Below are 12,706 nucleotides of genomic sequence, written 5' to 3'. Positions count from 1 at the left end.
AAGCCTGAGGTTACTATTAATATTGTCTACAATTGTCTTATGAATATACAACATGAATACCAAGTGTGCCAACCACTTCTCTGGAGCACACCCGAAGTTCCTTCTACGGATGACAATGACTTTCCACCCAAGATAATATGCTGCATCCTCCCTACTGTGAGGTCCTCAATCCAGTCACAGATTTCACTTGATATCCCATATGATTGTACTTTTGATAATAAGTGTAAGTGTGGTACAGAGTCAAATGCTTTTCAGAAATTAAGAAATACTGTATCTACTTGATTGCCTTAATCCAAAGCTTTCAGTATGCCATGTGGCAAAAGCATGAGTTGGGCTTCACATGATTGATGTTTTAGAATCCATGCTGGTTGGCATGGAGGAGGTCATTATGTTTGAGCTCAGAATATGTTCCAGGATTCTATAACTAATCAGTGTTAAGGATATAGGACAGTATTTTTGTGGATCACTTCCATTAGCCTTCTTGTAGATGGATGTGACCTGTGGTTTCTTGGGTTAGGGGGCATGCTTTTTTGTTTGAATGATCTACAATAGATTATAGTTAGAGAATGGTCTAACTCAACCATAGATCCAATATAGAATCTGATAGGGATTCCATTTGGCCCTGGAGCTTTTTTCAATTTAAATTATTTCAGCTGTTTGTCAATACCAATGACACTAATACTTATTTCACTCATTTTTTCAGTGGTTTTAGGATTAAATTGGGCCAGTCCTTCTGGGGTTTCTTATGTAAAGGAACATTTGAAAACAGAATTAAGCATTTCAGCAATCCCAAAAGTAAGGTCTCCTATTTTTTTATAAGTACATAGACCCATTTATATCTACAATGATTTACATCAGTTTACAGCTTGAACATTTAGCTATTTTTTGACATAATCACCATTCTGTCGATGCATTTTTAAAGATGCTTTGGCAGTTTTTGTATGCCCATGTCGTACCAGCTCACCGCCATGCTGTCCAGAGAGTTATGAACCTCTTCTTTCACCTCGTCATTGGAGCTGAATCGTTTTCCAGCCAGATGTTCTTTTAACCTAGGGAACAAGTGATAGTCACTGGGTGCCAAGTCAGGACTATAGGGCGGGTGAGTGATTATGTTCCACTGAAACAGTTGCAGGAGAGCAACGGTTTGCCGAGCAATGTATGGGCAAGCGTTGTCATGGAGAATGTGTACACCCTTGCTCAACATTCTGAATTGCCCGTTTGAGTTTTTACAGAGTCTCTCAGTACCTATCAACATTAATTGTGGTCCCAGTGGTTCAGCTCCGACGACGAGGTGAAAGAGGAGGATCATAACTTTCTGAACAGCATAGCGGTGAGCTTGTCTGGCATGGGCATATAAAAACTCCCACAGCGTCAACAAAAATGTATCGACAGAAATGGTGAGTATGTTGAAAAATAGATAAATGTTCAAGCTGTAAACTAATGTAAACCAATGTAGAAATAAACAGGTCTATGTACTTATAACAAAATAGGAGACCTTACTTTTGGGATTACCCTTGTACCACTAATTTCAGTTCCTGTCTAATTCGCTAGGGACTGGACACTAGCTTTGGTGCCTCAAAACAACTTTTATGTGGAATATTGAGGGGCACTGGAGCAGCTGGGGTAAAGGGAATAATCAGTTGTTCCACAATCTAAATGTGAAAAGGCAAAAATTACAGGAAATTATCTGAAAGTAACAGTTAATGAAGAGTAATCTGTTGGCCTCTCCCTTCCTTATACCTTCTGTACATACACTCATTCCTTCCCTTGTTTCCTGTCACAGTGTAGTGAAGCAATGTTAGAAAATTCCAAAAGTTATAGATGCAGTTATGCTTTTAAACTTACGTCTATCAGCGATATTCCAGTTCTTCCTATTTTGGGTGCTAATGAATATGCTTCCCCCTCTATAGTAGATAATATTAGTATGATATCATGATTGTATTTATTTCTTTTTCACATGTATCCAGTTAAATGTTTTTCTCATTTCTTTTTTTTCAGAAGACTGGAAATATCCGTTTAAGGTCTCGCTTTGGAGAAAGTACAGATGAAAGAACCGAATTTTTCCCAGAAAGTACAAGACCATTCCATCAAAATGGCACATATCCTTGGTATTCTGCTGTCCTGATTTTGGTGATTGGTGTAATACTTTTTCTTGGATGCACAATGTTAAATAATCAGCTGCCAAAACCAGTTTATATCAAGGATGCAAAGAAAGGAATGTTTGTAGCAGAAAATGCTATTCATCATCTTCAACATTTGACAAGTATGGGTCCAAGAGTTGTTGGCAGTTATGAGAATGAAATTTTCGCTGTTGACTTTTTGAAGAGAGAAATAGGTTTTATAATGCAGCGAGCTAAACCACAGCATCTGCTTAGTCTTGATCTGCAAAAGCCAACTGGCTGCTATATACTGGCTTTCAGGCCATATGGTTTTGTAAATTGTTATGAAAATATACAGAATGTTGTTGTGAAGTTATCCTCAGCTGGAAATTGGTCCTCATCAGCGGTTATGTTCAACTGTCATTTTGATTCAGTTCCTACAAGCCCAGGTAAGTTAGACTTTTGAAATTGCACAATGTATTACTTTCATAAATAGGAGTTGAGTACTGTAAAAGTACTAGACACATAGGAAGAGGTTTGCATGCATTTGACAATAAACACACGCAGATAAATGAACTTCAGTTTTTCCACATTGGACTTTGAGCTGCAATATCCTCTTAAATGTAGGATAGGGTGGAATTGATGCCTTAACTTGTCTTAAGAAAAATGAACTTCAGTTTTTCCACATTGGACTTTGAGCTGCAATATCCTCTTAAATGTAGGACAGGGTGGAATTGATGCCTTAACTTGTCTTAAGAAAACAGGAGACTGAGAATCAAGTCAGTAATGTGATGACTTTCTGGACAGTGGGAAATTGTTATAAATACTTACTTTTGAAATAATTGAAGTGCTTGAAGAATTATGGACTATTGTGGAGCTGTCCTCTGTCTGAGATATGTTTTTGTGCCATTATTAATAACCACATGCAGTGAAAACATACATACCGTACAAATATTTTCATGGAATGCTTGAGTTCAATCAATAATCTCCCAGTTCTGCACTCATAGGTAGCACACTAGTACACATCCACTGCGGTGCTTGGGGACCACAGCACCAAGTTACGACACCTGAAGATGGGCATATAAGAGCCCCGAAACCGGTTGTGTGATAATGAAAGAACTTTACAACTGAAGCAGTATTTTCAACCTCTGGCTGAAATAATCTCTTGATGATGTCACTCTGTGTTTTCTATTCATATCCCTTCATTTTAACACTCCCTTTAACTACTTTACTGTTGTTTGTCGTAATAATAACAGTAGACTCTGTGCATAACTGAGATTTGTCTTTAATGCCATAATGTGGAAGCTTTTTTAAGAGTGTGTTGTGATCTACACAATCAAATGCCTTGGCGAGATCACAAAATATCCCCATTGGATACCTTTTGTAATTTAGTTCACCTAAAATTTCATCTGTTAGGTTAAATATAGATCTGTCTGTGGAGGAGCCGTTACGAAAGCCGAACTGTATAAGCACCAGCAAGCCATTTTGTGTAGTGTGACTATAAATCCTATCATCCACTATTCTCTCAAATCCCTTTGAGAACAGTGGCAGCAGAGAGATGGGCTGATAGTCGGATATTTCATCCCTTGCTCCACTTTTGTGGATTGGCATCACTACTGCATGTTTTAATCTATCTGGGAACACGCCAGTTTCCATAGATTGGTTACACAAATAGCACAATATATAACTGATTAAGTCTGCACATGATTTTAAAATCCTACTTGATATGCCATTGTATCTACAGGAATCTGAGTTTTTGAGTAATTTTATGGTTTTTTTCAATTTCTTTAGAGTTTGTACTTCTGAAATGAAGTGCTACGTTAGATGTTATTTGCATGTGGTTAAGTAGTTCAATAGCTTCTATGTGAGACTGTTTATTATGGTTCACTGTTTTTTCAGCTATAGTGAGAAAAAAATTGTTGAAATCTGAGGCTGCAACTTTGTGTTTATTATTGTCAGGTTTTATATTCCTATTTGTCTCACTTTTTATGTTGTGCCATATGGTTTTTATTTTATTGTTTGAGTTGCTAATTTTTTGTACATAGTGCAACTGTTTGGCCTTCTTGATTGCACTTGTTAGAATTTTACAGTATGTTGAACAAATAAGAAAAATCACTTACAGTATGTTGAATGAATAAGAAAAAATCACTTGTTTCAGCCATTTGCATCTTGCTAAAACGGGCAGTGCACTACTGATCTGCACCAGTGGAGCTTCATCTCTACATTAAAAAACTATCCTCTATTTACATGAAATATTAATAATTTTAGCTTGAAGGGCAGAAAAACAAAATTGGGCTTTGTTGTATTCCCTTACATGTTTACTTTCTTGGTTGTGGTTCATCTATTGCCAGATGGTTCATTTTGAGACTGTTCATTTGATCTGCCTATCATAAATGTGTGAGCTGTTGTAGGCAAGCAATGAGCAATGTGAAAAGGCATATTTTCTTTTGATGCTCACATATGCCAACTATTAAAAAGCACTGAATAATTTTCTTTTGTTGTCAAGTTTGTGCTGGTTACTGGAGTTCATTACAGCCTTTTTATAATCTTTTGTAAAACACCCACTTTCATATGAAATTGCTGCTTATTTGGTTATGATTGTGTTGCAGGTGCCAGTGATGATGGCATCAATTGTGCAGTCATGCTTGAAGTACTAAGAGTACTGTCTCAGATGGATGTGCCTCTGAAGCATAATGTAATTTTCTTGTTTAATGGTGCTGAGGAAATCCCCTTGCAGGTAAATCAAGGAAGAACGTGAACAGTGCAGCATTACTGAAATGTGGACCTCAAGTATTATTTTTAAAAAAATATACTGCTTCCAGTTGCTGTTAGCATGCTATAGCTTGCCTTGATCCATGCTCCCTTCTTTATATGTAACAGTTATCTCCATAGTTGACCACAATATTATTGCACCTGGGAGTGAGTGCACTTTGGTCAGATTGTTGTGCGTTGGTATTGTGATATTCCACAAGTACATGCTGAATCACTAGATAGTACATGCACAATTGTCTTGAAATCATTCATAGTGCGATGCATTTTCCTTTGTCATCACTGTGCTTGTTTACTGTAAGGCCACTGGTTGTTTCTGATAACAGCTGTGAGAGACCAAGCGCAAAAATATCATGGTCTGGTAGTAAATTTGTACCTTTATTACTCACACACAATAGTAGCAACATAGTTTGTTCTACATGTGACTGGAGTTTGTTCTACATGTGACTGGCAGAGAAGATCTAGAATGCCATGTTCACAGTCTATGACAGTGTCCCTATAATGGCACTTGTGTCCCATACCTAAAAGTGACTTCCATGGTTTATACACCAGAGGCAGCTCTATAATAATGTGCAAGACCATTTCCTTGAGTAAGGAGACCATGTGGGTTGGATAACAGATGTTAAAAAAATGGTTGTATCAAACCCTAAAATTTGTAGTGACAAATGGAAATCTAAAGACAACTTAAATCAACCTGAAAAGGACTGAGTCTCATATAATATTAGACATTATAAAAAGAAGGTTAAAATTATATATGGACAGTATTTGGTTTACTAAGGCAGAGCAAAATGTGTTTTTAAAAAGTACTTTAACTAGAAATGGAATGGATATGTATGGCACAATGAAAAATAATTTTTTGTTAAGTGTGATAGAATTTGAGTACTAATTTTAGCATTTTTTGGGCAAGAGTGGCCATTATAGGCATTCTAAAGTTTAGTGGTAAAGACAATAAATTCTTAATATGAGTCCATGTTCAAATGACCTTTACAAGTAATTCCATCTAGATTGTTCTAAATTGTGCTAAAATCTGAAGCTTGTCATTTGTGTTGTATCCATGATCTTCAGCCCTAGAAATAATAGAGAACTGAACACAAAATCTCATGTCTGTATGCCTTCCAGGAATGTCCTAGAAGATGCATAAAATGAACTATACACAGGGTGTATATGACCCAGGACAACCAGGAGATCTGGGAAAAACCCGGGAATTTTTTCATCTGGGAAAAAACGGGAAAAACCCGGGAATTTTTTAGAGTCCCAGGAATTTTTCATTGTTTTAGTTTTGAGTTAAATTTTTGTAACTTTGACTGGTAAGAACCAATAATCTAACAAAGTACCTCACTACTGCAGAATAATACTGCAGCAATAAAACCTGAACAAGGAGAGAAAAGGAAAGGAAATACGCCATATGTAACAACAAAACACAGTGCTCATAGAAGCGTCTGCCAACTGCAAAATGTATCAAAGGCTTTGGGCAGACTATGCAATGTGTCATAACAACAAATTGCCTCTGATGAGCGTGACATCACTCACAGTTGCTTACATTAGATTAGCTTGAGCAGTTGCGAGCAAGCTCATGCATATGTGCAGTTGAGTCGCATATGAGTAATACCTTCTCCCACTTCTGGCTGCAGAAGTGTGGCAGTTAGCTGTATAAGCAACAGCAGCAAGCAGCCAGATGCACTCGGAAAAATTTTACTGGCACCCGCCTAAGCTGCCAGATTCATGAGTGCGCAACAGGCCCTGATCTAGGGGGCGGGGGGCAAAACCGGGGTGTCTGCCCCAGGTGGAATTTTCAGGGGGCGCCAAATTCATATTCTTCAGGAGTAGGACCTTGCCTTGCAAACTGCCTAGCATCCAGCACACATTGGTCTAGTGATTATTCATACAATTTTGAAATACATTCCTGTTGGTTTTTGAATTTTTGAACAAATTGATTTCTGAATGAATCATAAGTTGATTTTTGAATGTGTGCATGGTGTACATTATGTCTCTGCCAGTGGAATCCCCGTTGCATGTAGAAATTAACTTTCCTGCACACAGAAGGGGATGGGGCTATGCGAGCTAAGCGGAATAAAGCCAAATGGGTGAATGCCAATCGCTGTTCGTGTGGTTGTCTGGGTTTGCGAATGATCAGCGTTGTTACAATTACTAGTGAAATCCATAGATTCAGACTACCAGAGTGGAAATAAATGACTAACAGAAATAAAAAGTAAGAAACATTACATATTATCTTGTCGGTGTATCCAAGAAAATGAAATTTTGAAAGAAAACTTTTGGCTAGACCGCTACACTAGTAAAGGCCAGTTGAACAGTTCCCAAGTAGCAGCCACTAGAGTTCTATTCTGGGAGTAGTGCAGGAAACGTATTGTAGGAATGTGTAATGACACCTAACTAGAGAATAAATGCAGGTATCAGTGACTGTGGAAGGATTAGTGAAGTTAACCGGAGAATAAGTTTTGACGCTGGTAAGAATAGTTACAGAATTAGTGACGACAAGATTGTTCGTTAGAACGAGTGAGGAGAAGAAATGGGGACATCACGCAAATTGTGAAAGAATATGACAATTCTAAATTCACATAAATATTTTGTACTTCTACTTTTCGATCTCATGCTTCAGAAGTTAGAATGTATGAATGAAATGTGAAACTATTTCCTAACATAAAGGTTTGGCTTGTAGTAAGCCTAACAGGCATTTGATATTGGTACTTCATGAATTATATTCCGTTGTGTTATAAAATTGACCATTTGTGCCAAAACAGTTTTGCTTATTTAGTGTATGTTGCAATTCCTGCAATATTAGCGTGGCCTATTTTGTTTATACCCTCAGACTTCAAGAAGAATATAGTAACTCCAATCCCAAAGAAAGCAGGTGTTGACGGATGTGAAAATTACCGAACAATCAGTTTAATAAGCCATCTGCAAAACACTAACACAAATTCTTTACAGATGAATGGAAAAACTAGTAGAAGCCGACCTCGGGGAAGATCAGTTTGGATTCCGTAGAAACACTGGAACACGTGAGGCAATACTGACCTTACGACTTATCTTAGAAGAAAGATTAAGGAAAGGCAAACCTATGTTTATAGCATTTGTAGACTTAGAGAAAGCTTTTGACAATGTTGACTGGAATACTCTCTTTCAAATTCTAAAGGTGGCAGGGGTAAAATACAGGGAGCGAAAGGCTACTTACAATTTTTACAGAAACCAGATGGCAGTTATAAGAGTCGAGGGACATGAAAGGGAAGCAGTGGTTGGGAAGGGAGTAAGACAGGGTTGTAGCCTCTCCCCGATGTTATTCAATCTGTATATTGAGCAAGCAGTAAAGGAAACAAAAGAAAAATTCGGAGTAGGTATTAAAATCCATGGAGAAGAAATAAAAACTTTGAGGTTCGCCGACGACATTGTAATTCTGTCAGAGACAGCAAAGGACTTGGAAGAGCAGTTGAATGGAATGGACAGTGTCTTGAAAGGAGGATATAAGATGAACATCGACAAAAGAAAAATGAGGATAATGGAATGTAGTCGAATTAAGTCGGGTGATGCCGAGGGAATCGAAGTAGAGAGGATATAAAATGTAGACTGGCAATGGCAAGGAAAGCGTTTCTGAAGAAGAGAAATTTGTTAACATCGAGTATAGATTTAAGTGTCAGGAAGTCATTTCTGAAAGTATTTGTATGGAGTGTAGCCATGTATGGAAGTGAAACATGGACGATAAATAGTTTGGACAAGAATAGAATAGAAGTTTTCGAAATGTGGTGCTACAGAAGAATGCTGAAGATTAGATGGGTAGATCACATAACTAATGAGGAAGTATTGAATAGGATTGGGGAGAAGAGAAGTTTGTGGCACAACTTGACCAGAAGAAGGGTTCGGTTGGTAGGACATGTTCTGAGGCGTCAAGGGATGACCAATTTAGTATAGGAAGGCAGCGTGGAGGGTAAAAATCGTAGAGGGAGACCAAGAGATGAATACACTAAGCAGATTCAGAAGGATGTAGGTTGCAGTAGGTACTGGGAGATGAAGACGCTTACACAGGATGGAGTAGCATGGAGAGCTGCATCAAACCAGTCTCAGGACTGAAGACCACAACAACAACAACAACATGTTTTGTTTTATCTAGCAGACATTGACAAAATACACATAAACAGATTGAGAAACCACATTTTGGTTTTTCATGTTGCAAAACGTTTGACAAACTTTGTTGAGGTAATAGATTTTTTCCGACAAAGGAAAGTACGCCATGTAAAGCGATTACTGATATTGCTGTATGATACCATATCCCACTTTCCATGAGTTTGGTGCATAGACTTGAACAACGCCTTCTGGTCCGATGAGGGGGAAGAGTTTTAGCCCTGGCATCTGGTAGTATAAAGGGGCTGGGGAGCAGGACGGTGGCCCACCCCTCGTGATGTCCTGTGAAGATGTTGAAGGTGAGGAGAAAGCTATGTTGGATGTGGCATCGACTATGAAAGAGCTATATTGGATGTGGCATCCACTTGCCTCGGTACCTGGCTTGTCCAAATCTGGACTCAGTCTGTGTGATGCTGGGGCCAGTGAGGTGTGACATCACTTTGTAGCCACTCTTCTGCTGATCCCAGCTGAGGCTGGAGCTGGTGGCTGCAGTGCATTTACCTGCTCAGTATGCAGTGGTGGCAGTGATAGTCATGGAAGCACTTGTGACCACAGTGGCCACAGCTGGTTCTGATGCTGCCATTGTAAGCCGTACCTGGTGGTGACCTCATACATGAGATGTGCCAGGGAGATTACCAGCATAGTGGGCATCTGAGGCTGTGAGTTCTTAAAGACAGGCACCCATACCTCTGGTACAGAGCTGAGTGGAGGGTCTGAATCAGAGGCTCAGACGGTTTTGTGACCATGTAGGCTGCAGATTCCTTGACTTGTGTCAAAGGGTGGTTGGGTTTCGGGTTCCACTGAATAGGTCAGGTGTCCACTATATGCAGGAGGCAGCTACACAGGTAGCAGGGGCTGTGTGGCATGGACTGGGTGGTTTTGTAGGTTAGAGGGTCTCGGGAAAACACAAGATGGGCTTCAGTCACAAAGGGTGCAGGCTGAACACAGAAAGAACATAGATACAGGAACCATTGGTATAACAGTTGTAAATTGCCGTAGCTGTGTTCGGAAAGTACCAGAGCTCAAAGCGTTAATAGAAAGCACTGATGCTCAAATCGTTATATGCTCTGAAAGCTGGCTAAAGCCAGATACAAGCTCAGCTGAAATTTTTGCGAAGAACTTAACAGTGTTCCGAAGAGATAGGCTAAACATGGTTGGCGGTGGCGTGTTTGTTGCTGTTAGAAGCAGTTTAACTTGTCGCGAAATTGAAGTAGATACTTCCTGTGAGTTAGTATGGGCAGAGGTTATTGTTGGCAACCAGAATAAAATAATAATTGGATCTAATTCTTCATGCTTTCCCGGCGATCTGTTGAGACTGGTCTCAGATAGCACTTGAAGACTGCGAGGCACGCTGTTGAAATATCGTGCGAGAACGACGTGAACATCCGGCTGGATTCCCAAATATCCAAGATGTCAATAATTGGATCCTTTTACTGACCTCCCAGTTCAGATGATACAGCTGCTGAAAGGTTCAAAGAAAACTTGAGTTTGATTTCAAACGCGTACCCGACTCATACGATAATAGTTGGTGGTGACTTTAATTTACCCTCGATATGTTGGCGAAACTACATGTTTAATTCTGGAGGTACGCATAAAATATCATCCGAAATTGTGCTAAATGCATTCTCTGAAAATTATTTCGAGGAGTTAGTTCATGAGCCCACGCGAATAGTAAATGGTTATGAAAACACACTTGACCTCTTAGCAACAAATAATCCTGAGTTAATGACCAGCATCAAACTCGATATAGGGATTAGTGAACACAGGGTTGTCATAGCGAGATTGAATATTGTAATCCCCAAATCTTCGAAAAATAAGTGAAAAATATACCTATTCGAAAAAGCATATAAAAATTCACTTGATACCTTCCTGAGAGACAATCTCCATTCATTCCAAATTAATAATGTAAGTGTAGACTAGATGTGGCTTAAATTCAAAGAAATAGTAGCGCCAGCAAATGAGAGGTTTATACCAAATAAACTAACAAATGGCAGAGCTGATCCTCCTTGGTACACAAAATGGGTTAGAACATTGTTGCAGAAACAATGAAACAAATATGCCAAATTTAAACAGATGCAAAATCCCCAAGATTGGCGATCCTTTACAGAAGTTCAAAACTTAGTGCGGAGTTCATTGTGAGACGCCTATAACAGTTTCCACAACAAACCTGGCAGAAAATCCAAAGAGATTCTGGTCGTATGTGGAGTATGTTAGCGGCAAGAAACAATCAATGCCTTCTCTGTGCGATAACAATGGAGATACTATCGAAGACAGTGCTGCCAAAGCAGATTTACTAAACACAGTCTTCCGAAATGCCTTCACAAAAGACGACAAAGTAAATATTCCAAAATTCGAATCGAAAACAGCTGCCAGCATGAGTAACGTAGACGTGAATATCCTCGGAGTAGTGAAGCAACTCAAATCACTTAATAAAAGCAAGTCTTCTGGTCCAGACTGTATACCAATTAGGTTCCTTTCGGAGTATGCTGATGCATTAGCTCCATACTTAACAATCATATACAATTGTTCGCTCGACGAAAGCCGTACCCAAAGACTGGAAAGTTGCACAGGTCACACCAATATTCAAGAAAGGTGGTAGGAGTAATCCACTAAATTAAAGGCCCATATTTTTAACATTGATATGCAGCAGGATTTTAGAACATATATTGTGTTCGAACATTATGAATTACCTTGAAGGAAATGGTGTATTGACACATAGTCAACATTGGCGTAGAAAAAATCGTTCCTATGAAACACAACTAGCTCTTTATTCACATGAAGTGCTGAGTGCTATTGACAAGAGATTTCAGATCGATTCCGTATTCCTGGATTTCCGGAAGGCTTTTGACACTGTACCACACAAGCAGCTCGTAGCAAAATTGTGTACTTATGGAATATCGTCTCTGTTATGTGACTGGATTTGCGATTTCCTGTCAGTTTACAGTTCGTAGTAATTGATGGAAAGTCATCAAGTAAAACAGAAGTGATTTGAGGCGTTTCCCAAGGTAGTGTTATAGGCCCTTTGCTGTTCCTTATCTATATAAACGTTTTGGGAGACAATCTGAGCAGCTGTCTTTGGTTGTTTGCAGACGACCCCGTCGTTTATCGACTAATAAAGATTAAAACAAACTGCAACATGATTTAGAAAAAAATATCTGAATGTTACGAAAAGTGGCAGTTGACCCTAAATAACAAAAAGTGTGAGGACATCCACATGAGTACTAAAAGGAACTCTTAAACTTCAGTTACACGATAAATCAGTCTAATCTAAAAGCCGTAAATTCAACTAAATACCTAGGTGTTACAATTACGAACAACTTGAATTGGAAAGAACACATAGAAAATGTTGTGGGGGAGGCTAACCAAAGGCTACACTTTATTGGCAGGACACTTAGAAAATGTAACAGACCTACTAAGGTGACTGCCTACACTATGCTTGTCTGTCCTCTTTTAGAATACTGCTGCATGGTGTGGGATCCTTACCAGATAGGACTGATGGAATACATAGAAAAAGTTCAAAGAATGGCAGTACGTTTTGTATTATCGCCAAATATGGGACAGAGTGCCACAGAAATGATACAGGATTTGGGCTGGAAATCATTAAAAGAAAGGCGTTTTTCGTTGCGATGGAATCTTCTCATGAAATTCCAATCACCAACATTTTCCTACGAATGTGAAAATATTTAGTTGACACCAACCTATATAGG

General features: G+C 38.9%; 1 protein-coding gene across 2 annotated transcripts in view; it reads left to right on the top strand.

Annotated features, from left to right (window-relative positions):
- Positions 1-12,706, top strand: part of LOC126190732 (endoplasmic reticulum metallopeptidase 1-like) — a 263,271-nt gene that overhangs the window by 54,852 nt on the left and 195,713 nt on the right. Inside the window, exons 2-3 of one of the 2 annotated variants that reach the window (XM_049931220.1) lie at positions 2,002-2,548; positions 4,709-4,836. In XM_049931220.1, coding sequence (XP_049787177.1) covers positions 2,002-2,548; positions 4,709-4,836 — 675 coding nt within the window. Of the gene's footprint in view, positions 1-1,998; positions 2,549-4,708; positions 4,837-12,706 lie in introns of both variants that reach the window. The other variant, XM_049931219.1, reaches the window with a different exon arrangement.

Source organism: Schistocerca cancellata, chromosome 6, assembly GCF_023864275.1.
Source record: "Schistocerca cancellata isolate TAMUIC-IGC-003103 chromosome 6, iqSchCanc2.1, whole genome shotgun sequence".
Taxonomy (NCBI): domain Eukaryota; kingdom Metazoa; phylum Arthropoda; class Insecta; order Orthoptera; family Acrididae; genus Schistocerca; species Schistocerca cancellata.
This window is presented reverse-complemented; position numbering and strand designations above follow the sequence as displayed.